At 45.8% G+C, this 23,988-nt stretch overlaps 1 protein-coding gene across 1 annotated transcript in view; it reads left to right on the top strand.

Moving 5' to 3' along the window:
• Window positions 1-23,988, top strand: part of SLC12A8 (solute carrier family 12 member 8) — a gene marked incomplete at its 5' end in the record, with an annotated part of 141,088 nt that overhangs the window by 73,645 nt on the left and 43,455 nt on the right. The window contains 3 exons of the mRNA XM_080919665.1: window positions 6,770-6,857; window positions 8,757-8,844; window positions 19,033-19,179. Of these exons, the coding sequence (XP_080775791.1) occupies window positions 6,770-6,857; window positions 8,757-8,844; window positions 19,033-19,179 (323 nt within the window). The remainder of the gene's footprint in view (window positions 1-6,769; window positions 6,858-8,756; window positions 8,845-19,032; window positions 19,180-23,988) is intronic.

Below are 23,988 nucleotides of genomic sequence, written 5' to 3'. Positions count from 1 at the left end.
TGGATTTAGGAGGACCATTAAAGGGGAGGTATTAGGGATGGACCTGGAGGTTGGGAAATACAGCCCTTGACATCAGATTGTTCTGGCAGCAAGCAGCCTTAGGGACAGGAGGCAATCATACCTGCATATGATCGAACTGTGGCTATGCATATATGCATATGTGTGCATATGTATATATTACAAACTGGTACTTATAAAGCTCTCTTCTTACTCCCCTCCAAATCCCTCCCCACAGAGGCAACTGTTTGTATTCATGTTTGGTAATTTTTGAAGCCCGCGTGTATCACAAAACATATCATTGTAGCTGTAACTTGATTGGTCGAAATGAGACGTTTAGGGACTAACTTTATGCTTGGAAATATGAACTTATGTTACCTGCACGACCCTCTATCCACTTCCCCAATTTTGATAAAGTTTTCTTAATTGCTTATTGATTACCTCGAGACTTTTAAATACTCAAATCCTGTTTTATCAAGCTCAGTTTACATCTCTTCATTCTTCCGTTGTTTTGGAAGCCGGGGTTCTCTGGGTGGTCTTCTTCTTTTTGTCATTATACATATATGTGAAGTACTTATAAGGAATACTTTAGTTACTGTCCTCATCTTAAGGGAATCTGTATAGCCCTTTTATATATTGAGGTTTTTAAGGCAATATCAGGAACTCTATAGTAAACTGACTATCCTTGGTAAGTGGACCAAATCTCATGAATAATTAGACTTTCAGGGAGTAAACACTGTTACCTCCTCACCCTGCCAGCTGCCAAACAGTTTTTTGCGTTGTGGTTATGAAGGAACTATGAAAAAGGACTGCCCCATGTTACAGGGAAGTTCTTGTCTTTTCTTATTTTAGATGATTGTTTTACATGCATGTGTATCTGCATGCAGTACCCATGAAGGCCAGAAGAGGGCGTCCGGGACTGATGTTACTGGTGGCTCTGAGCCACCAATGTGGGTTCTGGGAACTGAACCCAGGTCCTCTGGAAGAGCAGTCGGTGCTCTTAACCTCTGAGCCATCTCTCCAGTCCACACTAGGTTCTTCAATAGTAAACATTTAGAGATATAGTTTCCCAATGACAAGATAGAATTATAAACTTAGTTAAAATGTATTCCAGCTGCTATATCAATATTTTCCCAGCTGTTCCCTTATCTGCCTTTACGGCTAACCCAAAATGCATATTTGAATTACATTTCAAGTCTCCTCAGTGGTCTCATTGAAGCTTGGGGTATCATTGTCACTGACTCTGAGCGAGACTGAGGGTTTTGTTTTCTACATCACTGTGGTGTTGTCTGTGGCTTTTCTCTGTTCCTCTTTTATCCTACTTAGAAGGTTTACTTTATCTCTCATTAATGTGGAGGAGGGGCACACGTGCCTCGGAGTGCGTGGAGTGTGTGGGAGGTTAGGGGACCGCTCCGTGGAGTCAGTTCTCTTCTCCCACCTCTCCGTGAGTTTCGGAGATGCAACTCGGTTGTCGTGGGTGTGCAGCAAGCTCCCTCGCCCGCTGAGCCATCTCGTCTCCCACTGTAATGTCATGTGCCCGTAGCCTGACTTCGGTGTCACCAAAGTATAGAATAGTCACGGTCTGCTCTGCAGTTACAGGGGTCTCTCCGTCTTCAGTTTCAAAGGTCAAAAAAATAGACCAGCGGACAGGTAGGTGCCTGGGACTCTCCGTGGGTTGCTTGCTGAAGAGCAAGTCAGTGGCCAGAATTCTGCCTCGCCTGCAGGTCGAGAATGGGCCTTCTCACCTCCTGTGAGCTAAGATCATGTCACAGGTAGCTCCCTTCATATTCAGACCTTAGCTCTTTCATTCACCTTTCCCTGGACTTGCAATAACCTTTCTCTTTTCCTGCAGCCAATCAAGCAGTCGACTTACCCCCTTATGTCATTGTGTGGACCTCATCATCCACATTGCTTCCTCTGTTCCCACCCAGAGCCTCTGTCCTTCCGAGTCGGTCTCAGCTCCCCTCTCTGCTATCAACTCGTCACCCTGGCCTCGGCTCCCCTCTCTGCTATCAACTCGTCACCCTGGCCTTCATTTCAAGCCTGTGTTACCACCACTGCCTTTTGCCTTTGCTACATCATTTTCATTTTGTGGGAGTGCAAACTTTAAGGGAACAACGTGGAAGTTGAAGTTTCCGAGCTCTTCTCGGCCTGACCCTACTTTCACTGAACGGATAATCTAGCTACAGCTCCCGATTAAAAACAATCTTCCCTGCAAATCTCACAATTAGAGCCGTTAGCATTCAGTGTGGCTGAGGAGGCCTGATGGTGGTCGGTGGTTTGCTCTCCCGTTAATGTTCAGTGTTTCATCCTTGGCAGCGCTTGGATTTCTTTTGAAGTGGCACAGCGATGTGTTTAGGCATGGGTGCTCCCCTCCCCCATTCTTTGTGCTGGAATGTAGTGGGAATAAAGACAGGAGTCTTCAGTTTGGGGAAACTTCTCTTCTCTGGAACGTTCTTTTACCCTCTATTTCCTCTGTTTCTCTTATCTCTCTGTTTTCTGGTTACTACAATTTCACATTTTCTCTCGGTTTCCTCAAACTTTGCTACCCTTTTATCTTTTTAATCCTACAAGATTGAGAACACACCTCATTTGAGTTTTCAGATCTGTAGCATTAAGCTTATCATTTCGTTTATGTGTCTGATTTTTAATGGATGTTCCACTCTGTGGGTCTTGGGATCCAAACTTGGGAGCGAGTGCCTTTTCCCACAGAACCGTCCCACCAGCCCAGTTCTGTGGCAGTCTTGACATTCACAGCCACCTTTTTATTCCAATTATTCTTTCTTGTTGGGAATTTTTTTTTCTCAGCAGATCATTCTGTTGGCAGAATGTTCATTCTTCTTGCATATATCAGGAGCTATTAATTAGTGATTATTTCCCCAATTCTCTCAGCTACGATGTGCGTTTCTTCCATCGGGGATATTCCACGATGTGCGTGTGTGCCTGTGTGCATGTGTGTGTGTGTGTGTTTAATTTTTGTTTATTAGTTGTGGTTCTCAACACCTGCCTGGTGAGTTTTGGTTGATGTGTCTTTCAGTTCTGTTTTCCTGCTGTTTGGAGGTAAGTAGACATATTTGTGTGCCCATCTGATGCATGGACAGGACTTCCTTTGAGGTGTAACATCCCCTCAGGCCACGCACTGAGACTCTTTAGGAGGAGCCTCCCAAAGACACCCTTCCCATCCCTGTTGTTTTCAGTAATCTCTGTGTCCCAAACAGGAGACGTTTTAGTCTTGGAGTCGATGCATTCTCTCTGCATATAGGCATTTATTAACCCAGTCACCACCCTTCTAATCGTTCCTTTAAGGAAAGCAGGAATGAGTGGAAAGAAATTACACCTGCCGGGCCATTTTCAATCTTATTTCCCCCACACTGGAAAGATTGCTTTGAATTTAGACATAGCTCAGTTGACAGTGTTGTATCATGGGGCCTGGGTTAGAGCATCAGTCCAGTATACACTGGGTGCCGTGGTACAAGCACCCCACTTGGAAAGTACATTCAGGGAATCAGTAGTTCCTGGGCATCCTTCACTACATAGAGTTCAAGGTCAGCTCTGCCTGAAACAAACGAATGAAAGATGAAAAAGTGATCACTATAAAATGCTGGGAAAATACAAACAACATCAGCAAAGACTGAAGAAATGAAATCTGTTCTTCCATCCTGCAGAAAAAAAATTATAACATTTGTCAGCATCTTCTAGCTCCTCTTGAGTGTGTAGTCACATGTGTTAGTGTGTGAAGGCCGGAGGTCAACACTGTATATCCTCCTCTCTCATTCTCCATCCTGTTTTCTGAGACAAGGTTTCATTGAACCTGGTTTGCCAGTTCAGCTAGACTGGCTGGGCAGGAGCCCCAAGGCTTGCCAGTCTTGACCTCCCTAGGGCTGGGATTTCAGGTGTACACTACTATTCTGTTTGTATGGGTGCTGGGTGCTCAAACTCGGGCCCTACTCTTTGTGTGGCAGGTATTTCATGGACTGAGGTACTTCCCCAACCTCTTTCCCCGAAGCTCCTCCTCTCCCTCTCTTCCCCTCCTCCCCACCTCAGCTAACAATGGGAATATGCCATATGTTCTGTTTTTGCTAAGCCTCTTTAAACAGTCTCACAGCACATCCCTTTTGTCTCTGAGGCCTGGTACTTATTGACAGGTACACTACCATTCTCTTACTGACAGGCACACCAACATCCTCTTACTGATAGGCACATACACCACCATCCTCTTACTGATAGGCACACCAACATCCTTTTACTGATAGGCACATACACCACCATCCTCTTACTGATAGGCACACCAACATCCTTTTACTGATAGGCACATACACTACCATCCTCTAACTGACTAGTTTCAGTCATGAAATAGTTTGTAATTTTCACCACCACAAACAAGTACTTAGAAACATTGTTGGTTACATCTTCACTCATACCTGCTCTACTTTGCTTTTCTGTTGCTGTGATAAAAACATTCTGACCAAAAGAAAATCGGAGGAGGAAAGGTTTCCATTGCTGTGATGAACACCATGACCAAAAAAGCAAGCTGGAGAAGAAAGAGTTTATTCATCTTACACTTGCACATCACTGTTCATTATCAAAGGATGCAAGGACAGGACTCACACAAGACAGGAACTGGAGGCAGGAGCTGAGGCCATGGAAGAATGCTGCCAACTTGCTTTGCTCCCCATGGCTTGCTCCATCTGCTTTCTTATAGAACCCAGGACTACCTGCCCAAAGGTGTCCCTACCCACAGTGGGCTGGGCCCTCCCCCATCAATCACTAATTAGGAAAATGGTCCTATGAGCTTGCCTACAGCTTGATCTTTAGAGGCGATTTCTTATTAGACATAAAACTATCCAGTACATTTGACTTATACTTTCAGTAACAACCCTTCACTGAAGGAACTCAAGGCAGGAACCTGGAGGGAGAAACTAAATCAGAGGCCATGGAAGAATGTTGCTTACTGGCTTGCTTGTTGGCTTTGTAACATAGGCCAGGCCTGCTTGTTTAGGGATGATGCTGCCCCCAGTGGGTTGGGCCCTCCCACATTAGTCGTCAATCAAGATAATTCCTCATAGACATGTCAACAGGCCAATCTGATTGAGACAATTCTTCAATTGAGGTTCTCTCTTCCCAGGTGACTTTAGGTTGTGCCAAGTTGGCAGTGTAGACTGTCCAGCACCCTTAGCAGAATCACTGGGACAAAAATGTATGCAGACCCAAGTCTTGGCCCAACATTCAGGGTTCTTTTGAAATAGAACCCTGTAGCTTTCTGGCCCCAAACTTCCCCTTGAATCTGCTTCCCCTGGGTAAAGCCTGGCTTTGCGTTTACTAAATGTGAGACTTTAGGCTGTTTTAAATCAACTTCTTTAAGAACTTTTCTATAAAATGAGAAATTCATCCCACTTTTCTGATGCAGTTATAAGGGTTAAACAAAAATAAAGTTTGCATGAAGCTCTTAACCCTGTAGGCTGAATGTAAGTTAATAATGGTGGTAATCAGACCCGTGTCATCCCTGAGTCCACTAACATCCCCTTCAGGGACACTTCTGTCTTAGTTACTGCTCTGAACAGACACCATGACCAAGGCAACTCTTATAAAGGAAAACACTTAATTAGGGCTGGCTTACAGTTCAGAGGGTCAGTCCATCATCATCCTGGCGGGAAGTATGGCAGCATGTAGGTAGATGTGGTGCTGGAGAGAGAAAACATACTTTACACTTGATCTGCAGGCAGTAGGAAGAGAACCGTGAGCCACTGAGCCTGGGCTTGGGTTTCTGAGTCCTCAAAGCCCACCACCGCTGTGGTGCTGTTCCTCCAATAAGGCTACACCTACAGTAACAAGGCCACACCTTTTAATAATGCCCCTCCCTAAGGGTTATTCAAACCACCATGATTCTCCACACAAAACCATGTCTCCTGCTGTGTAGGAGTTTCATGGCCATGGTCTCCATCTTGCTGGGTTGACTGAGCGTCCATGGGTTAGGCCCTTACTCTACTTTAGAATTTTGTTCTGTTGAGTGTGTCTAGAAAGAAAACATCTCCCTCCTCCCTGCTCTGCTATGGATCCCTCACCATGATAGATAAATTATTTTCATTATTTTTTGGGGGGGATGGGTAGCTTCTTGAGACAAGTTTTTTTGTTTTTTTGTTTTTTTTTTTTTTTTTCCATGTAGACAAGGCTGGACTCAGGCTCACAGAGATCCACGTGCCTTTGCCTATCAATTGCTTCCACTGGTGTTCTTGGGACTTGAGGCAATAGGGTAAAGAAGATGTAGTCAAGTGCTCACCTCAGATTTTTGTCTTTTGGAGCTCTGAACATGGCACCTGGTCCTGGCTGCTGGGTGATACCAAACCCCAGCAAGTACTTGAGCCCTCGGTGAAACAGTTGGCAGCAGAAGGAATATGCAGGCCTTTTTGCTCCTGCTGAGCCACTTGGGGCATTGTCCCAGCTTAGCAAGCTGGCAGAGCTCAGCTTGGGGCATCAGGACCTTTGTGTGGCTTTAAGCATACCTCCCTCACCCTTAACTCTTTCAAGGAGTGATAGGATGCTTTTGTTGCTGGGAGGGATTTCCTCCTCAGCATACAATCCACAAAGGCCCCTTTCACTACCCTGTAGATACCTCCCCAGTTGCCTGGGGAGATGGAGAGTCTGCCTGCTTGCACTTCTACAAATGGCAGCTTCCAGGAAAGGGGCTGGAGGAGAGGAAGGGACCACCTGGGGAGAGCGATTTGATTCACCGGGTACCCTACCTCACTTCATCTCTTGTCTGGGTGTCTTTCAGGAGTCATGGCTGGCTTCAACATGGGAGGAGACCTGAGGGAACCGGCTGACAGCATACCCCTAGGCTCCCTAGCAGCTGTGGGCATCTCGTGAGTTCCCCTCTTAGCCATTGGTCTGAGCTGGAGAGTGGGAGAGAAAAACCCAGGCAGAAGAGGAGGGCTGCCCCTTTTGTTCTGAGAGTGCCCTGGCTGTGACCAACCTATTTCATATTCCAATCCTTCTTTTTACACTCGGTGGGCTGGAAAATTCACGTCTGGTGGATTCAGACCCTGTCCTTTCGCAGCCCTGCCTGAGAAGGCTGCGGGAGGAGGGGGGAGCATGAATGCAAACTAAATCCTTCCCTTGCCCTGCCCTCCCCCCCCCCCAACCACCCTGCCTCTTCTCCACCTTCTTTTGAACTTGGCGATTTTTGTTTTTGAAACCACTAAGTTTCCAGGGTCATGGTGGGAACATGGAGGTGAAACATGTTATAATCATCGACTAGCATGTGCATTCCATTCGTCAGCTTTTTGAGCTTCTATAAAAGGAGAGGGTGTGGGAGGGGGGGAGAGAGAGAGCACAAGTTTGAGTGTGAATGTTCAACTGTGGGGGTGTCTACATGTCATATGTGCACCTATGGATGGAGGAAGGTGCTACATGTACAAGTTGCAGAAGCTCAGAGATAGGGCACCCCCTCCCCCTACAGCCCCCCTCCCCCGGGTTGCTGGTTTCTGGAGTCTTAGTTTCAGTCTTAGCAGCATGATGCTGCTGTCAGGTGACATGGCCTTGAGTCTATTTTTTTACCTTCTAGATTCTTCCATTATTTCCCTTGTGCAGTGGGCACGAGGGCGCCTCTCTGCCTTCATTGAATAGGTGAGGAAATGCAGCAAGGTCAGAAGCAGAACCCTAATGGGAGGCGCTGGCTGCCTGGGCTATTTTAACTACAGTACTTGAAAATGTTAAAATACCTACCTGTGAATGCTTACTGCCAGCCAGGCACTGGGCGCCAGGCCATGTGTATAAAATGAGGCAACAACATTGTGAAGGGCATAAAGAGAGCAGAAAAAGCTGAGTGTGAGGGAAGGAGGGGGAGGGAGGAGGTCCCACATGAGCACCCTGTCCTGTTTAGACAGAGCCGGAAGTCAGAGGAGCCAGTGTACTGTCTTTGCCCAGATGGGAATGGGCAGACCTCAGGATCATGTGACTTACTCACCCACACAGAACAGCTTGATGGCAGAGCCAAGCTGCGGCTCTACCTTTTAATCCTGCCCTCTGTGTCTTATTGTTGCTGTGATAAAACACCATGTGGACCCTGGGAAGGAAGCAGTTTATCTGTTTACAGATGATGGTTCATCATAACAGGCAGTTCAACTGGAGGCAGGAGCTAAAGCAGAGGTGAGATATGGAGGAATGCTGCTTACTGGCTTGCTCATCTTGCTTTCTTACAGAACCCAGGACCATCTGCCTAGGGATGGTACCACCCACAGTGGACTAGACCCTCCCCTATTAATCCTTAATCAAGAAAATGCCTCCTACCAGCCACAGATTAATCTTACAGAGGCATTTTCTCAGTTGAGATTCCTTCTTCTCAGGTGACATGAGCTTGTGCCAAGTTGACAAACATACTCAAGTACACTGTTATCTGTGGTCTAGAGACCAGAGAGGACTGAGAGGTCTAAGACATGACTGGGCAATTCTTCTTCTACTGGAGGTAGATGGCTGGGCTGTGGAATAGTAGGTCAGTCCTGGCCCAGTCCTGGAAGCTGGGCTCCTATTTCCCCACTTCAATACCCTTTTTCAGTATAAGATTAAAAACACTGTTACCTTGGTTTCTTTTGGCTAAGAAATACACTAGAGAAGAAAGAGTATAAAATGCACCTTCCCAGGCTAGCTCTGTGGCTCCATGGTTGGCCTTCTTTTAGGACACAGGTCCCCATAGAAAACTGAGGCTTGGTAGGGTTGGGACTGGGCTGTGTGGCAGCTTTCTCTCTCTCTCTTGGGTTTTGCAGGTGGTTTCTCTACATCATCTTTGCCTTCCTGCTTGGTGCCATCTGTACCCGAGAGGCCCTCCGCTCTGACTTCCTGATAGCTGAAAAGGTGGGTGCATCCTGTGCTGCCCAAAGAGCTTACTTGTTCCATGAACACCCAACAGACTCCTCTTGTAGCTCTGTCTGGGAATCTGAATTCCCTCCAGCCTAGGACCAAATTGGGAGGGTTTTCAGGTACAGGCATGTGGAGAAGGTGCAGCGTCTCTCTGTGGATCCTTACAAAGGCATTTAGATTCCAGCATTCAAAGGGGGAGACAGATGCAGGAGACTAGATAACAGGGTCATCTGTCCATGTCAAAAATCAAGACAAATGGCAGGGTAGGTAGCTTAGGTATTAAAATGCTTGCTGTGAAAGCACGACCCCCTCCCCACTGGACCCCCACAAGATCCATGTAAAATGCTGGGCGTGGTGACATACACTTGCAATTCTAGCTCTGGGAAGTGAACATAGGATCTCTGGGGCTTTCTGGTCAACCAGCCTACTTAGTGAACCCAGGTCTCATGGAGAGACACTGCCTCAAAAAAACAAGGAGGGGCTGGAGAGTTGGCTCAGTGGTTAAGAGCACTGACTGTTCTTCCAGAGGTCCTAAATTCAAATACCAGCGACCACATGGAGGCTCACAATCATCTGTAATAAGATCTGTTGCCCTCTCCTGGTGTGTCTGAAGACAGCTACAGTGTACTCATATATAATAAATAAATAAATCTTTAGAAAAAAAAAAAAAAAAAAACAAGGAGGAGGGCCAGCAAGACGGCTCATCGAGCTAAGGTTTTTTCTGCCAACCCAAGGACCTAAGTTACATCTTTCAACCCACAAGATAGAAGGAGAAAATGTGAATGTGGTCTCTCGGCACACATGCTCCAGGGGGCCAGGCTGGTGTGGAGAAAGACAGGAAGGCAGGCTCTCCTGGGAATCTCAGCAACTCTTGGTTGGTTTGGCTACAGCATCTTTGTTTCTGGAGCACAAACCAGGTCAGGTTAATGAATTCCTTGAGTTCCATTGCTTCTTTGCAGACAACAGGTCATGTGACACCAAGAACATTTATTTGGCACTTACAAGAATTAGAATTTCTGGGGGGAAAAATCCCCTAAAACTCCTATGGTGCCCTAAGTTCCCAGAGGAAAAGCAGATTCTGAAATTCCCATTATTTCCTGAGAATGGTGGCTAGTTATGCGAGAGCCTCTTGCAAATTCCTGCACTGTTCTCTGGGGTGGAGCTGAGGATGAGGAGGCCAGTGATGGGGAAATCCTGACAGAAGGAAGTACTTTCTAAAGATGCGCTTGAGGCTGGTTGATCTCCATGTCCCACTCAGGTGTCTTTTTATAGTGAGCAGACTCCAGTACAGGTGATACTTGTTTCCAGAGGTCATGACCTTAGACCAAAGGTAAGATGTGAAGGGAAAAGAAATCAGCTCAGGAGAAAGCTCACCTAATACCCCAAATCTCAAACACTGGGTTGCAAGGTTTGCTTCCAGGGAAGGTTTCTCCCTGTCCCATCCCCTCCCTCACTCACTCTCTCTATCTCTCTCTCTCTCTCTCTCTCTCTCTCTCTCACACACACACAGACTCTCTCACACATACAGACAAATGTACACACACATAAGTGCACAAACATGAACACACATACACACACACACACACACACACACACACACACACACACACACACACACCATTTCATCTAAAATTTGACCTCTACAGACCCCTTCTCAGTGAAGTAGCAAGTGTGGCTGCACTTGAGAAACTAAAAATCTCAGGAAGCCACTGAATTGAGAAGGAGCGCTTCACCAGGTACACCTGCTTGTATGCAGCTGAGGGTGTGTGTGTGTGTGTGCCTCTGAAACTGCTTCCTTTCTAGCAGCTCCCTCCTTCGTGCTCTCTTTATTAGACTCTGGTCTGGATGGAGGGTGGTAGATTATCCGCTGGGTGTGGCTCATCTTCCTTTCCTCTGCTTTAGAGGGAAAGCTCAGCACACACACAGTGGTGGCCTTATCACCAAGGAAGCTGACCCCATCATACATCAAAACCATCTCCAGAGGTGCCCGCTGCAGCTCCACAGTCTCTGTGAGTGGAAGGTCTTCAATCAGCAATAAACCTGCTAACAGAGAGGACTTTCTTGTCATTGCCACTGGTCCAGAGGTAGTGGAGGTTGCCACGCCTACTAAGCCAGGCTTGGCTCTGGTGTGTGGGAACGTACATGCGTATATACACATGCTAGAGTGAGAAACGGAGCACAGACTTTAGAGGGTGCACAGAGACCTTTCTCTGGAATAGGCGGTGAAGGTCCACAGACAAAAGTAGAAAACTGTGCTTGGTTCTCAGCAGATGCAGGGTGAACAGGGATGGACCAGCAAGGAAAACTCCAGGAGCGGAGCACCCCATCATTCCCTTTCCCCAAAGGATCACCCCAGATCCTTTCCCAGACTCCTCCCTCCCCCAGTGTTTCCCTCTGGGTCTGAAGTGGCTGCAGCAATGGCTACTAGATTCAGACAGTCGGGTGGTGTGAGCTTGCCACCAGGACCCAGAGACGTCAGCTTCTAGAGGTGTCTGTGTGGACCGTCTGTCACTCTCACGTAGTTTTATTAAGCCATCCAGCTCAGGTCCACATCTCAGAGAGGTCTGGGTTCTGAGCTCAGCTGCATCTGTTCCTACCACCACCTTCAGACGCAGAGAACACGCTTTGAACACGTTCTCTGCTGCTCCTTCCCATGGCCCTGCCAGTGTTGGCTATTGACAGTCCTCCTGGATAGTTCCGGTTTTCTCAGGCCTTTACCACGTGTGCCCGGGCAGCTGATCTGTCGGGATGCCCTGCAGCTTCTCTGATCTATTTCTAATTCTTTGTCTTTCCAACCCACTTTCCCCACACCAGAAGGACTTTTTCCTCACTTTCTTCAAATGCATTACTCCATGTGCCGGTTGTGAAAAAACCTTTGAAAGCACAGTGTGGCTATTAAAATTTAACCCTTTCAAATTCACCATGGGGACATTCTTATATGGGGAGACATTTATTTTAGAGACACTTTGTTCCACCTTGCATTCTCCATGTTTAATCCAATAAGAAAGTTGTCAATCCCACTATCCTCTGTGGTAGAGAATACTAAAGAACAGGAAAAAGTAATGTTCCAAAGTAAACCGCACACACTCCAGGAAGTGGGTGTTTATAACAGGCCAAGAGAACCAAGAAACCTAAGAAATGCCAGTTCATAGGATAAGAGCAACTGAAGTACCGAGAAGACCCCTAAGAGTCTCTGTTACGGGTTGAAATCCAACCAGAGTCAGCCCTAGTCCTTCAGGCTGTTCATGGCTCCAAGTATCCAGTGGGGACTGTGCATGCCCATGATACAGTCAGAGTATACAGCATGCTATCCCTGGGATGGGCAGAGCTCATAGCTGGTGAGTGGTTGTGGGCATCTACGCTGTGCCCACCACAGCACCTGCTCCTGGCTGAGCCATCCTCTGTTCAGGTCATAGGCAGCACTCCCCCTCAGAGACAAAGCAAGCTTTGATCCTCTGTGGGCACTGGCTGCCAAGTGAAGGTAGAATTTGGCCGGGGGCAGAGGTCAGTCTGCAGGGTCATGGGGAATATTGCAAAACACATTTCTGGAAATGTGAGTTGGGAGGAAGCTGGGGAGGTGGAGGCATTGCCTTCTTGGTTTATTTGGACTTTCAGGGGCATCAGGATCTTCCCCACAATAACATCCAGGGGCCACAGGAATTAGATGAGGTCAAGTGAGTCCCTTCTAAATGATGCCAAAGCCAGTCTTCCAAGAAAAGAGAACATCTACTGAGGTGGGGAAGTCCCTGTGTGGCAGAACTCAGTGGTGGCCTGAGTAAGACCAAAAGCGGAGAGCCATGTGTGATATATGTACCTGATTACTTCCATGAGTAATTACTAGAAGAATAGCTAGGGTTCTTTACATTCTTATAACATTTCAGAAAGGTGGCTTTTTGTGACGGCATGGATATTGTCTTTAATTGTTTAAGAATCATTAACACACATTTCCATGCCTGCCAATATGTCTTAGGTTTTCATGAAAACATTCATGTAAAAGTGACCTGATTCTGTGGGAGTTGAGAACGAAGGTGCACGGTCTGCTCTGGCTGGCATCTGTCTATGTTGCCTGCCAAGCCTGTGTGGTTCCGGGACAGACAGTAACCTTAGCAGATGCTGCCGAAACACATGGGTGGATGACAACTATAAAGGAAGAGCTAGGATTCAGCCGGGAAAGAAGAAAGGACCAACATTTCAGTTAGTTTGTAAAAAAAAAAAAAAAAAAAAAAAAAAAAAAAAAAAAAAAAAAAAAACAAATAAAAACTGAATAATAGTCTTATATAAAGAGTAGTAAGTGAGCAGGTCATTCTAAACACTGTTTCTCGTCCAAAAGTAAACTAGCTACTATGCTTGCGTGATCCTCGCTCTGACCCCAGCTCACGGGTTCTGGAGGAATCCCAGGGTGTATCTGTGGAAGGAAGCCCAAGATGAAGTCACCAGTGTCATGGAGATCATGGAGCCAGACACTGATCAAGTTCTTGAGGTCCAACCAGCACTGGGGGGATGTAGACTACGTGTCTCATTCCCATGGATGGTCATGCTTTAAATGAGGGTTACACACACACACACACACACACACACACACACACACACACAGAGGGGGTGGGGAGACAGAGACACAGACGAAGATGCATACACATAAGTGCCTGCATGTATGCATTCTACACATTCAACCCGTAGTTTTAAAAAATAAGAAAAAGAAATGCACTTTGTCACTAAGTGTGATGGAGCACACCTTTAATTTCACACTAGGGAGGCAGAGGCGGGTGGATCTCTCTTTTGAGTTTGAGACCAGCCTGGTCTACACAGTGGATCCAGGATGTCCAGAGCTACAGTAGCAAGATCCTGTCTCAATGCCTCACCCTAAATTTCGTTTTTCTAAACCTAGCTTTTCTCTTTATAAATCCCTAACAGATCCAACCATTTGTGTTAGATATTATGTGTAGTAATTCAAAGTGTGAGCGAGACATTGTAGAAAAATTTTATCTAGATATTAGGCCATTTTATACCAGCCACCTGGGCATCCAGAGTCACATAGCCTTGGTGACCCAGGGCCCATCCTCTGCAGACACTAAAAGATGCTTTCCTAGCCTCCTGGGCTTTATGCTGACTGCCCGTTTCTGTCAGTCATCTGGGAGACTTTTAAAAATCAGAGCCCGTGTTCTGCTGAGGACTCATTGAGTTAGGATCTCTGGGGTGACTCTGAGGGCTGAGAAGAGAGTCACTGAGTTAAATTTTCCAAATGCTTTTGGTAAAATTTCATCTCAGTCTTTTTTTTTTTTTTTTTTTTTTTTTTTAAGTTGCCGACATAGGATGCAGAGAAGACACACTCAAAAAGATGGCTCCTCTCAGGATGCACGGAGAAACAACCACAGAGGGTTTCCCTCACAGTTGTGTAAAACATCCAGGACTCAGATTATGTAAAGCGCCCAGGCTTCACTAATGCATCAGGTTGGCCAGCCTCTGCTGTAGGCAGCATCTGAGACAGGATGGCACTGGACTCTGGGGAGGGCAGGGTGAGCTGGTGAGGTCAGCCTTGCCTCTGCTTAGACAATCTCAAAGGGGAGAGAATAACCCAGGGTGACGGGAAACACTGATAACAGTGATTTCTAATAATAAAGTGGGAAGGGCAGGGCTGGACACACCTAAGAAACCCATGACCGTGAAGTAGGCGGTAGATGATGATATAATACCTGGGATGATGATATAATGCTGAGGCAGGCGGTAGATGATGATATAATGCCTGGGATGATGATATAATGCTGAGGCAGGTGGTAGATGATGATATAATGCCTGGGATGATGATATAATGCTGAAGCAGGCGGTAGATGAGAGCCTGGGATGACATAATACCTGCAGGAAAAGTAGCTCATGGGGAATGAAGGCTCTGTCGTGGACCATGATGTCCTGCCTTTGACCATCTCACATCCCATCTTGCAGGTTGTGAGACCCCCATTTAACATTCAAAAACCCAAAGGACCATATGCTTTCTTTGCTCTAATAGGGCTCATGGCTGAGGTTAGGTCAATGAAGATTTCAAGTGTAAGGAATGAATGAGGATGATATGGTAAAGGTCACTGGCAAGGCGCAGGGTACTGAACTGGAGAGCAGTGGGAACCTCCAGTGTCCTGCGGATATATTCATTTAAAAAAGCATATATCTATAGGGGAAGGGTCACATGCACAGAGGTCAGAGGATAGCTTGTGGGTTGCAGGGATCAAACTCAGGTTGTCTGGCTTAGTAGCTAATGCCTTTATCTGCTGAGGCATCTCACAAGACCTGTTGTTGTTTGTAAGTGCTTTCAGATCAAGAATCCTGAGAGGAACAGGGTTTATCAGGCAGATTATTTTAGCAATAATTTGTGACAGAGGAAGTCGGTTAACCAGGGTCTTGGGTTCAATATGACTGGACTACGTGGAAAAACACGTTGCTGAAAACAAGGAAATAAAACATAGGGGTTCTAGTTTCCATCTCCTTTGTTACGATAAAACACTGACCAAAAAGCCACTTTGGGTGGAAAGGGTTTATTTGCCTACAGGGTTTAGTCTGTCATTAAGGAAAGCCAAGGCAGAAGCTTGAAACAGAAACCAATGAAAAAACACTGCTTACTGGCTTGCTCCTCCTGGCTTACTCAGTGAGCTCTCTTATGCTGCTCAGGTTCAGCCTAGGGATAGCACTGCCCACAGTGGACTTGGTCCTCCTACATCAATTAGCAATTAAGAAAATGTCTCAGACAATCTAGATGGTCCCTCAATTAAGACTTCCTCACAAAGCTTTGGACTGTATCAAGGTGACACCTGAAGCTAAGTAACAATGAGAGATGGAGAACCCCCAACAATAAGGGGGGCATGTGACAAAGTTGAAGGTTGCATTTCACCCATCTGTCATGTTTAGGAAAATGAGCACTATGTTTAGAGCAAGGCAGCACGGAGAGAAGCTGCCAGTTACCAGAAAAAGAGACTTCCTGAAGCCCAGATGAGGATGGGTTCATCAACCAGGGGCACTACTGCATAACTAGCAGTTGGTACCAAGAACAGTTTTGTCTTCTCTTGTTCTGTCTCTTGATACCTGTGAGATATGTGGCTTGTGGATTACATTCGTTAATTAATCTACCATTTATATGTCTCTGTTGGGCACCAAGAATACTGAGTGAAAGATCATGAGGTCTACCTAATTGAAAATGGCAGTCAGTAGAAGAGACTGTGGTAGGCCTGACCTGTGCCTTATAATGCTGGGGAACAACCAACCACTGGTATGGGGAGGAGTGAGATGACTCATAAGAATTTCTAAATTCGTGCATATGTGCATGTACTCAAATGAGTTTATATGCACCATGTGCATGCAGATGCTTGTGGAGATCAGATCCAGATGAGCCTTCGGTCGGCTGTCAATTGTGTTGATTCTTGATGTTCAGTGTTGAGTGATGGGCAGCTTAGGGAGTGTGGATAGAAGGTCCCAACATCAAGTGTGACCCTCCCTGCTCCCACGGGAATTGGGGATCATTGGCAAATGAAGTACAGGGGGATTTGGAAGTCCTGTGACTTGGGGATGAGGGTTAGAATATCCAGGATGGGCAAAGATCACTGGCAGAAGGCTTAAAGTCCAAGACGCCTCATTAGCATGGGGGGGCATTCTGGGAATCTCTGGTGCTAGCTGAATGGGTTCATATCTGGAGAAGGGAAGTTGAACCTGTAATCTAACTAAGGCTATGTGAGATTCTGCAGGTTAGTGGTGTGTGTGGGTTAAGGCCAGAGAATGGGAAGTGCTGCTAGTAAAGGGAGTCCTTCATTTTGCACCAAGCCCAGAAGGATATCCAGACAATGGTAGACTTTGACCTTAATCCTTAGTTAGCAGTACAACAGCAAGTGTTGTGTAGAGTAGGACTAGGGAACTCATGGACTTGTGGAGTCTGCTTATCAACCACTAGGAGTTGTTGTAACTGGGATTTTAGGATCAGGGTTGAATTTGCAACTCTGCTAGGAACCTAGGGCATCATTCACGGGGAGTACAAGAGCCTGACTGGAATCGTAGCCAGCCAACAGCTCTTAAAGTGTGCTTTCTAGCCACTGGCATCAACATTACCTTGGAACCTTCTGGAAATCCATATTCTTAGGCTCCCTTCAATACCTCCTAAATCTGAAATGTCAAGGATAGGGCCCAGAAGCCAGGAGTTTGAGAGGCACTGCAATGAAGCCAAGCCTGAATGAACTAACCTGAACGAGTGGACTAAGGGGAGAGGCTGAGGACTGCAGAATCTGAGGCTGAGCTAGAAACAGAGCACAAATATCCAGAGAGTGAGCAGGGTACCAGGGACTAGGAAGGGTCAAGTCAGGGTTTCACTGGCATAGCTGCCTTAATCCCAGATTCTGAGGTGGAGGTAGGAGTGCTGTGAATTAATAACAATCTGCACTTACAGCAACACTGTCTCAGAGCACAAAACTAACCAACCAACCAACCAACCAACCCAACAAAGGTTAGGCCCTGGAAAGCTCAGAGGCTCACTTCAGGCTTTGCAGTCCTGGGATCCATGTGAAAAACCCAAGTCACATGTCAGGTATCCTAGGATTTCTACAGCAAGAGAGGAGGTAGAGGAAAGAGAATCCTCTAGAAGCTTGCAAGTCATCTGACCTAGAATATGCACCCAATGTGGAGGCAAACAAGAGAGACCTTGCTGCAAAGTGTAAGTCAAGGACTGTTGTTCCAGGTTACATCTTCCAACTTACATAGGTGTACAGGACCATAGAGCACTCTTTCCAAATAAGTAGCAAACCAGTAAATGTTCCTAAAATCTTTAAAAAAAAAAAACAGTGTTGGTTGTTGGATAACTATATTGGTCACTATCACACAATGCCTGACACAATTAATTTATACAGAGAAAAGTTTGGGCCCATAAGATGGCTCAACAGGAGATGAGACACAGTCCAAGCCTAATGATTTCAGTTTGATCCTTGGGACCCACACTGTAAGAGACCAGTTTTTATAGGTTCTCTGTTTGATACATGTCTGTCTTGGAATCCCTCTCACCCCATACCTCCACACTATTAAAAAATGTAATAAAGGTCTTACTTTGGTTTGTTTTTAGGGGGTTCATTTTATGACCTATTATTGTTTTGTGCTTCTTGAAGGAATTCCATATGGTAATGGCTATAAATGTGTAGCACTGCAAAGCTGTTCTTCTCCAAGGCAAAAAAAAAAAAAAAAAAAAAAAAAAAAAGGCTCAATGTCCTTCGATTCCCTTCAAGAACACATACCCATGGCCTAAAGAACTCCCACTAGTCCTTTGACAGTCTCCTTATTGTTCAGTAGGTGCTGCCCTGGGGAGAGGTGAGGGTAAGCCCAACCCAGGCATGTAATGGAATTTTAGCAGAGCGGTTGTATCTGACATGAACCTTTAAAGATGCCTTTTGTCAGAGATTGTTATCTGAGATTTTATGGGGTTACTCTTTTGAAGGGTTCTCAGAGGCTTTGCATAACTTAATCTGGGGACATGCCTGGCAAACCAGGAAATCTCTATGGTTGAGACTTGCTTAGGTGATGGGTCTAGACACTTAGTCTTAGCCAGGGTTTCTATTCCTGCACCAACATCATGACCAAGAAGCAAGTTGGGGAGGAAAGGGTTTATTCGGCTTACACTTCCATATTGCTGTTCATCACCAGAGGAAGTCAGGACTGGAACTCAAGCAGGTCAGGAAGCAGGAGCTGATGCAGAGGCCATGGAGGGATGTCACTTACTGGCTTGCTTCCCCTGGCTTGCTCAGCTTGCTTTCTTATAGAACCCAAGATGACCAGCCCATAAATGGCACCACCCACATTGGGCTCTCCCACCCTTGATCCCTAATTGAGAGAATGCCTTACAGCTGGATCTCATAGAGGCATTTCTTCAAGTGAGGTTCCTTTCTCTCTGATAACTCCAGCTTGTGTCAAGATGACACATAAAACCAGCCAGTACACCCCTAGATCAGGTAAGTTTTGGTATTTGGAGATTGACCTGCTAAATGTGTCTTTTTATACAGCAATAAAAAGAGCTTCAAGGAGGCTGTCAGAGTTCAGTCCCTGAGAGTCTGATCCCCTGCTACTGAGAAGCCTAAACTCCTGCAGTGGCTCTCTTTAGTTGGTTTACACAGGGGCCACTGTAGGACATTCAGGATCAGCCTGTGGTAATGGTGGGACATCTGCCTCACATAGGTATCTCTGGTTGGTTTCCTCTTCCTGTTGGGCTTGTACATCTCATCCCTGGCTTCCTGTATGGGGGGGCTCTATGGAGCTCCCCGGATTCTACAGAGCATCGCCCAGGACAAAGTGATTCCTGCACTCGCCTTTCTGGGAAATGGGGTGAGTGGCTCATTTTATTTGCTATCTCTCTCCCCTCTCTCTGTTTTTCTGTCCTGGCCTCTCGGAAGCACGATTGGTGTCTCTGGTCTCTGGAGTGAGACAAAGTGGGGTTGGAAGTTGTATCTTTCAGCCATGTCTTTGAGTGCGTTAGCTGCTTAGACAGAGAATCTTGTAAATCACGGGCACCAGCTGGTGCTGAGCGGCTGTGGGGCAAGGCCCCTCCTTCAGTAAAAACAAATCCAGGGCCCTCCAAAGTTAGCATGAAAGAAAGAATCTCTTGTTTAGGAAAAGAACTGGCCCTTGCAGCCCTTTCCCACAGGCTCACTGTGTTCTGGGTAGTAGTGGAGGTAGAGGTGGTGGTGGTGGTGATGGTAGTAATAGTGGTGATAGTAAAAAGGGTGGTGACGGTGGTGGTGATGGTAGTGGTGACGGTGATGGTGGTGGCGGTGGCAGTGGCGACGGTGACTGTTTGATGAGGCCCCACACTATGGGCTATGGGCTCTCTAACTGATTCTGAATAGCAGGGTTGAGTGACAGCTGGGACGGTCAAAAGACTTTCCTAACGTCCAGTAGACATAGACACAGGGAATCCCACTTCTCTGTATTGTGGCTTGTAAGCTACACTTTGTTTTTGTATTACCAGCCTTTCTGACTCCAGCCTCATCCCAAGCGGGTGTAAATCACTATAACTCCTCTGTCTCCAAACCAGGTCTCACTAGACAGCTCAGGGCTGCCAAAGTTTGCTAGCATTCTCTGGTTGCATGTTCAAATGTTTCTGTTTTTATTTGTTTATATGTTTGTGTGAAGGATGGGAAGAGCGTGTGTGTGTGTGTGTGTGTGTGTGTGTGTGAGAGAGAGAGAGAGAGAGAGAGAGAGAGAGAGAGAGAGAGAGAGAGAGAGAACATGTAGATGTGGTCAAGAAGACCTGTCAGCATGTTACCATTCCATCTAGACTCTGCCCAACAGCCACATAGGCCAGACTTACTGTAAAAGGGACCTTTTGGCTTCTTTCTTCTCGCTCTTTGACCCCTTTCTCCCTCTCTCTCTCTCTCTCTCTCTCTCTCTCTCTCTCTCTCTCTCTCTCTCTGTCCTTCTCTCTCCCCTCTCCTTCTCTGCCTTTACTCCCTTCTCAAACCCCCTTCCCATGCCCCCAAATAGACTCTATTTTATATTAGACCTGTCATATGACTGGTTCCTGGTGGGGAGAGATACCTAGCATGGGCCTGCTGAGGTAGCCCTCTCCCCACCAAACCATACCACGACCCACAAAACACCAGGACCACTTGTAGGAGTCACCATGCGTATCCTGGGGACCAAACTTGGGCCACCAAGCTTAGCACCAAGTGGTTTTACCCAGTGAGCCATCTCAGCTGCCCTGGTTTGTTTCTTGAAAGAAAGAAGCTGGCCCGAAACTTGCAATCCTCCTGCCTCCACCATTTGTGTACTAAGCATTTAGCTACACTTGACCACAGCCAGTTCCTTCTATTTCTTCTCTCCAACTGACAAGGGCAGGGAGGTGTAGTGGTTGATGCCTCAAGAATAGGTGACTGATATACTATGCACCTTTATTCCACTTCATTAAAATTTATTATTATTTTTTTCTTTTGTGTGTCTGGAAGTTTTGCATGCATGTGCCTGTGCACAACTTTCATGCCTGGTGCTCACAAAGGCCAGAAGAGGGCATCTGAGTCCCTAAATAGAGTTAAAGGAGGTCATGAGCTACTTTAATTCCAAGCGGGTCCTGGGAATTGAACCTGGGTCCTCCGGGAGAGTAGTTGGTGATCTAAATGGTGGTGCTATCACTCTAGCCCATTGCTTATTTTTTATGAGATACAATGAGCCCAGATCAAAATTAAACCTTATATAAACAGTATCCATCAGGAATTTCTACTCCTATGTTGAACTTTTCTACCTGTCCTAACCTTAATTTTGTCCTTTAAGGCACTATTTTTTCTGGGTCTTTATGATTATTGTTGTGTGTGTGTGTGTGTGTCTGTCTGTGTGTGTGTGTGTGTGTGTGTGTGTGTGTGTGTGTGTGTGATTACATATACATGTTCTTTGGGTATGTACCCTTGTAAGTGTAAGCATGGGTATGGCTGTATGCATCTTTATGTTTTTCTCAATCATTCTTTTTGTTTTAAAAATTATGTGCGTGTATGTGTATGTCTATGTGAATATGTGTGTGTGTGTATGTGTTGTGTCTGCATGTATGTCTGTGCACTACTTGAATGCCATGTCCATGAAGGCTACAAGAGAGCAGCAGATCACCTAGAGCTGGGGTTACAGATGGTTGTGAGCTGCTGGGTAGGTGCCGGGAACTGAACCCAGGTCCTCTAGAAGAGGATCGAGTGCTTCTAACCACGCAGACACCTCTCTGGCCACACCACCTTATTTTTTGAAGCAAGGTCACTCACCGATACAGCTAGGTTAGTTGGCCAGTGAGCATTCTGTCTACACCACCACCTTTGCTTATGCTGGGTTTCAGATGCAAGCCTCCGTGCGCAGATTACTTGGGTGCTGGGGATCTGAATTCGGGTCCTCATGATTATGTAGGTACTCACTAATGGAGTTGTCTCCTCAGGCTCCCCAGTTGTTTTCCAAATTGTATCTTTCCCTTCCAGATTTTCATACAGCAGACAGTTCTCTCAGTATATTGCTTGTACTTTGCATTTTTAACGTTTTCATATGTGGTTTAGAAATCCATCTTCTATATTAATTTAAAAAGGATTTCCTCATTCTTTTTCTGTTATGTTTATGAGACATAGTCTACTTGATCTGTTCTCTACTGACTAATACGGATGTGAGTGGCTCCGGTAAACAGTGTTGTAGTGGGTGATTCCTCCTCCCTGCTACTACAACTGCATGTATATAATTTACATCTGTTCTGGCAAATATCTTGACTCAATCTTTTTGTGTGTGATAACTTTTAAAAATGTACTTATTCCTGGAAACGTCATACTTGGGTGCCAGGAATACAAGGAGCTTACAAGATACATCGTATCTTGATCATACCCACCTCCAACTCTCCCGCCCTCCTCCAAGAAGTCTCACATTTTTAACTTCTTTCCGCTTATTTGTAACCCATTGAGGCCCATTAGTACGCCTGCTGGAGTATATTGATTGGTCTTGTTGACTTAATTCTGTGCAGGTAACTACACAGAATTGTGTAGTATAATAGCCATGCCCCGTCTAGAGGAAGACACTACACAGGACTCCCCCGCATCCTCTGGCTCTTACATTCTTTTCACCCCCTTTTCCAGGATGTTCTCATAGCTGAGACGTGGGGGTTGGTATAGACATCCCATCGAGGGCTGAGCGTTTAAGTAGTCATGGGTTCTCATCACTGGCCGGTTATGTATCTCTGCATTAACTACAGCTGACTATAAAACAACAAACAAACAGACAGGCAAAGCAAAGTAAAAACAAAACCAAATAGACTTCTCTAACTAAAGTTAAGAACAGCACTAATACCTAATAATGAACATTTATTATTTTTTAATATAATATTCTAAATATTTAGAAGGCAGTTTGCCAACATGTTCGTTTAACAAAATAGCATTACTAAGTTCTCCCTTTGGGGTCTATGACCTCCCCAACTGTGGGCTTTTGAAGAGCTTAAAGTTCCAGACATGAATTCTTTTATGTGAAGCAGTCCTCAAATTCAATCAGAAAGTGGTTGGAAGCAGTCCTCAAATTCAATCAGAAAGTGGTTGGAAACAGTCCTTGAATTCAATCAGAAAGTGGTTGGTTACCGTGACAGCCACTGCGCCACTGTTACTCCAGGGGGCGCATCTCTGCACAGTGGTTCACTGCTAGGCAGTGCCATTGGTACATTTTCTCTCCAAGCAGCCTGCACAGTGTCTTTCCGCACTCTGCTAGGAGGACAATCTCAGGTCAGTTCCAGCTTCAGTCTCTATATCCTGCAACCCAAATGGTTTGTGCCTTCAGCAATAAGGTCTTACCAACTGGATTCATTACTTTCCTGTTCCTATAATAAGATGCCATGACCCAAAGCAATTTGTAGTAGAAAAATTTATTTTTGCTTACTGTAGATTTATGTTAAGGCAATGCATGATTAGACAGGGAGAAGGGGTGGGAGAGGAAACAGAAGGGGAGGAGTCAGGGAAGAAAACTGAAGAGGAGGAGTCAGAGGAGAGGGAGGAGAGGAGAGAACCGGAACAAGAGGACTGTTCACAACAAGTGAGAGGGATTTCTTAGGAGCGGAATAGAGAGTGTACTGATAAATCTGACCAAAATAGACCACAGTTTGTTTTCCTAATTACTGAGTCGTGTTTTCATTGATTGAGTTTATTTGGGTTGAAGAGGAAAAGGCAACAAACTGGCGATTGGGTTGAAAAGGATATTGTAACAGTTTAATAATCCCTGGCTCCTAGGGGAAGCATTGTCCACTCATGCAGCCACACCCCTTCTTTAAAAACAAAACAAAACAAAGCAAAAACAGTGAATACTTAAATTAGCTTACAAAGTAGTGGGCTTCCCTAGGGTTTTTCATACATCCTTAGTTTTGGTTAATGTTCTTTATTCCACCCTCTTCCCTGTCTTTTAACCTCTACTGCTTTCCATTCCTCCCTTCCTTCTCTCCTTTCTTCCTTTCCTCCTCCTTCTTCTCCCCTTCTCTCTCCCTTCCTTCCTTCCTTTCTTTCATTATTTTTTTTTTTTTTGAGACAGGATCTTACTATATAGCTCTGGCTGTCCTGAAACTCACTATGTAGACCAGCCTGGCCTCAAACCTTTACCTCTGTCTCCCAAGTGCTGGGATTGATGCCGTGTGCCATTGCCCGCCTCTCA

Source organism: Micromys minutus (assembly GCF_963924665.1).
Source record: "Micromys minutus genome assembly, chromosome: 7".
Lineage (NCBI taxonomy): Eukaryota > Metazoa > Chordata > Mammalia > Rodentia > Muridae > Micromys > Micromys minutus.
This window is presented reverse-complemented; position numbering and strand designations above follow the sequence as displayed.